Raw genomic sequence first — 4,429 nt, forward strand, 5'->3', positions numbered from 1 at the left:
CTTAAAAAAAATAACTGAGAGTGAGTGGTTTTTATTTTGTCTTTATTCACAAACTCAATAGGAGATTTACATTTCGCATAATTTGATAAGTTGGACGAAACCACTCTCAAATGAATTTGTGATCAAATTAATTAAATTTAGTTAGTGACATTATTTTTTAATATTACTTTAAAACTTATTGTTACTAACTGATCAAACTTTACCAAACATTAGTTGGTTCCATCGTGATCGTTATATTTGGTAGGGAGAACCACAGTTCGATCCCTATAACTGTGATGCTAAAACTCACCCCGAACCAAATTAGGCGGTCCAGTAGAAACCAAAAATAAAAACAACAAACTATCAAACTTTTTAGCAATATAAATACAACCATTGTTAGTATATTTGCCAAATACATTGTGAGTTAATAACAACAAAAATGAAAATGAATGAATCATGCAAAGCTATTGCATGTTTTTGGCTTATGAGTTTCTTCATTTTGAGTGTAGCTGAACCTACGAGGCCCCAACTGACTACAGATTTTTATAGGACATCATGCCCTGATCTTTGGACAATAGTTAGGACAGAGGTTCTTAATGCAATGAATGAAGAGATTCGAATTGCTGCTTCTTTGCTTCGCCTTCATTTTCATGATTGCTTTGTAAATGTAAGTTAGAGGTACACTGTACTAGTAGTTTATTTTTACTTCTTATATTTAATAACTACACTAAAATCATATTTAAATGTAGTACCAACCATATAAATCAAAAATCGTATTCGGTATTTACAACACTCACACATAATGCTAATGAACCACTTGTACTAACTTAGGTGTTATCAAATATTTTTATTGGTACTTATTATCAAATTTCTATTGAGGGTGGCAAATTAAACAAGTTGAGCCTGCCAGCCAGCAAACTTGAGAGATCGTATTCAAAACATCGACTCAACTTGCCTAAAATAAAGGGCGATTCCACTGCACAGCAAGCCCGGGCACTTGCTCAGGCTCTCCCAAAAAATTTGATATTTTTAGGGGTTAGTTTAGGATAAATTTAAAATTTTTAGGGGTTAGTTTATGGCAACACTGAGACTTTTATTTCAAAATTGAGATTTTTCAGTGTAAAACTGAGATTTTTTGTTCAAACTAAAATCTTGCCCGGACTTTATAAATTTTCTGGCTCAACCACCGCCTAAAATAGTAGTCAACCAGGTTGAGCCCACTAGACCGGCCTATTTATCTTAGATGGACTTAGTCGATATTTTGAACATGACCTCTTTAGTTGATCGGCTCTGTTTAACTTGCTGAAAAAATGGAGCGAGACGTCGCGGAAGATAATTTTAATTTATATTTTTATTGATTTTGCTGAAAAATCATGTAAATTATCTGAAAAGTCATGTATATATACGTATAGGAACTATGAATTAATGTGTCTCTTAATGTTGTTTTTCTTCTTTTTTGTTTATTCAACATATTTGGCTCTGATCAGGGTTGTGATGGTTCAATTCTGCTTGATGGCGACCAAGATAGTGAGAAATTTGCTACACCTAACTTGAATTCTGTAAGAGGATTTGAAGTAATAGATAGAATCAAAACTTCATTGGAGCATTCATGCAGTGGAGTTGTGTCATGTGCTGATATATTAGCCATAGCTGCCAGAGATTCTGTGTTCCTAGTAAGTTCAATTAAATTAATTAGTAAGTAATTAATTATTTCAATTTGTATTTATCTCTTTAATTAATTGTGATCACATTTTGTAGAGTGGGGGTCCTTTTTGGTATGTTCAACAAGGACGCAGAGATGGATTTGTGTCAAATAAAACACTTGCAAATCTTGCAATTCCTTCTCCATTTGATACATTAGATACTATCATTTCTAAGTTTGATGATGTTGGACTCAATGTCAAAGACGTTGTTACTTTATCAGGTATAATATGATGACTAGTATTTCTTTTCGCGCCCCTGAGTTTTCAATGTTATTCTCCTTGCTGATTTAGTAGCGTGTAAAATTGTAAAAACCGGAAAGAAAAATCGTTTGCTATATGCACTACTAACTGAGTTCAAATCTTAAGCATGGAACATGTCGAGAGTAAAAACAAAAAGTCCTCCTGCAATCAAATTGTGCTGACACATCACCAATTTTGATTGGGCTATGTGCTTGGGCGAAGCCAAGACCCAGCAACTTGAGCAGTTGTCCGAGCTCTAGCAAACAATTTTTGTATTTTTAGGGGTTAGTTTATGACAAAATTGAGATTTTTAAGGGTTAATTTATGCAAAACTGAGTTTTTTGTTCAAAACTAAGATTTTTAGGGGTTAGTTTAGGATAAAACTAAATTTTTTTATTGGACTATATATATATTATGGCATATGTGAAATTTTGCCGAGATTATTGGACTCAATGTCAAAGACGTTGTTACTTTATCAGGTATAATATGATGACTGTTTCTTTTCGCGCCCCTGAGTTTTCAACGTTATTCTCCTTGCTGATTTAGTAGCGTGTAAAATTGTAAAAACTGAAGAAAAAATATCGTTTGCTATATGCACTACTAACTGAGTTCAAATCTTAAGCATCGAACATGTCGGGAGTAATTGTGCGGACACATGACCAATTTTGGTATTTTTAGGGGTTAGTTTAAGGCAAAATTGAGATTTTTAAGGGTTAATTTATGCAAAACTGAGATTTTTTTGTCAAAACTGAGATTTTTAAGAGTTAGTTTATGGAAAAACTGAGATTTTTTGTTGACTATTTATATATTATGTCACATGTAAAATTTTGCTTAGACTATATAATTTTTCTGGCTAGGCAACTGTTTCCACCAATAACTAGCATTGATGAATTCTGTAACTCCAAATTTAATATATTACCAATAATTATTTATGCATTTTAATAATTTTCTTCAGGTTCCCACACAATTGGAAGGGCAAGGTGCACATTTTTTAGCAATAGATTATTCAACTTTTCTGGCACAGAAGAACCGGACAATACTATAGAATATGAAATGCTTTCTGAATTGCAAAATTTGTGTCCACAAGATGGAGATGGAAACACAACTACTGTTTTAGACCAAAACTCAATTGATCAATTTGATAACAATTACTTCAAAAATTTACTAAATGGAAAAGGTCTTCTTAGCTCTGATCAAATTCTCTTTTCAAGTGATGATGAAACTACTTCAACCACTAAACAATTGGTCACATCTTATAGTGAAAATGAAAGATATTTTTTTATGGAATTTGCATATGCTATGATTAAGATGGGGAATATTAATCCACTTATTGGTTCTGAGGGAGAGATTAGGAAGAACTGCAGAGTGATTAATTCTTAATGATTTTAATGTTATGGACAAGTACAAGAATTAGGAAACAAATGAAGCATCTCAAATTATATACTATGATTTTATTAGAGTGGGGTTATGTTGTATAATAATGAAATTAAAGTTGTGGGTGTGCTCATGTGTATATTTCATGGTTAAAATATTATAGTGTTGTTTAATACTCCTTGTTTTGTTACAAGAATAAAGTTTGAATAAACCTCTAATCTAATTCCATTAGATTCTTGACATGTCTCATATCCTAAGCAAAATCAGAGTCATGAATCATTTATTTGGATTATGATAATCAAATCCACTTTTTATTTAAAAGATGTTACTAAACCCATTACTATAATTTTGGTTATGATTATGTAACCGGTTCACCTTCATTTTGGTTATCATTAGTTTGGTGAATTATGGATCCAAATTTAGTGGAGTTTGATTCTGTGGAAAACTAACTCAATTGTGGTCATTTCGGTACCAGTTTGGTGAATTATGGATCCAAATTTAATTCTATGCGAAGCTTTCAAGTTGAGACTCGAAAGCAGATTTTGTGCAGAATTTTGGTGGGGGGCAAAATCCAAAAAATTATAAAACCGGGGGGGTAAAAGTTCGCATTTTAAAATAGGGGGTAAAATTCCGATTTAATCAAAATAGGGGGCCAAAATTGCAATTAAGCCAAAATAAAAATAATTTTTTTTTGTGTTTCAATTTCTTTTATTAAAAAATATATCTATGTTTCTTTTTTATTACCCAAATCTCTCTATGTTCTTAAAAACATGTGAAGCCTTCATATTCTAAAAAAGACGAAGAATCGTGTCTGATACATATTCGATATCGATATGTATTTGATATGCGTATCGAACAAGTATTGGATAATTAATTTTTTTTTTAAAAATAAAATAACCGATAGGTGTCGAATACGGATAAATTATACTCTGATACGGCAATTAAGCCTTTTTTTTTATTAGTCCACGTTTTAGGGAAGTTGGAAAATACAAGTGAGTTTGCTTTGTCTCTCTTTGATTTTTGTTATATGTCAAATATCAGTCTTGAAGGGCAGACCCCGAAGTCATACTGTATGACTCATACATATCCATTACGCAATACACCATCACCCACCAACTCTTGACACCACAAAT

General features: G+C 32.1%; 1 protein-coding gene across 1 annotated transcript; it reads left to right on the forward strand.

The window, feature by feature from the left end:
* The first annotated feature begins 346 nt into the window (after positions 1 to 346).
* LOC123882910 (peroxidase N-like) lies at positions 347 to 3,535 on the forward strand. The gene is made up of 4 exons (XM_045931562.1): positions 347 to 646; positions 1,467 to 1,652; positions 1,738 to 1,903; positions 2,878 to 3,535. Exons 1-4 carry the CDS (start codon positions 419 to 421, stop codon positions 3,300 to 3,302), a joined length of 1,005 nt encoding a protein of 334 aa, XP_045787518.1. The 5' UTR covers positions 347 to 418; the 3' UTR covers positions 3,303 to 3,535.
* Positions 3,536 to 4,429: the final 894 nt, after the last annotated feature.

This window comes from Trifolium pratense, linkage group LG5 (genome assembly GCF_020283565.1).
Source record: "Trifolium pratense cultivar HEN17-A07 linkage group LG5, ARS_RC_1.1, whole genome shotgun sequence".
NCBI lineage: Eukaryota > Viridiplantae > Streptophyta > Magnoliopsida > Fabales > Fabaceae > Trifolium > Trifolium pratense.

Excerpts from the sequence above, each read along its gene's own strand:
- LOC123882910 (XM_045931562.1), top strand. The coding sequence starts at position 419 with ATGAAAATGAATGAATCATGCAAAGCTATTGCATGTTTTTGGCTTATG. Across the intron at positions 647-1,466 it reads TTCATGATTGCTTTGTAAAT|GGTTGTGATGGTTCAATTCT; the intron begins GTAAGTTAGAGG and ends GGCTCTGATCAG. Across the intron at positions 1,904-2,877 it reads AGACGTTGTTACTTTATCAG|GTTCCCACACAATTGGAAGG; the intron begins GTATAATATGAT and ends AATTTTCTTCAG.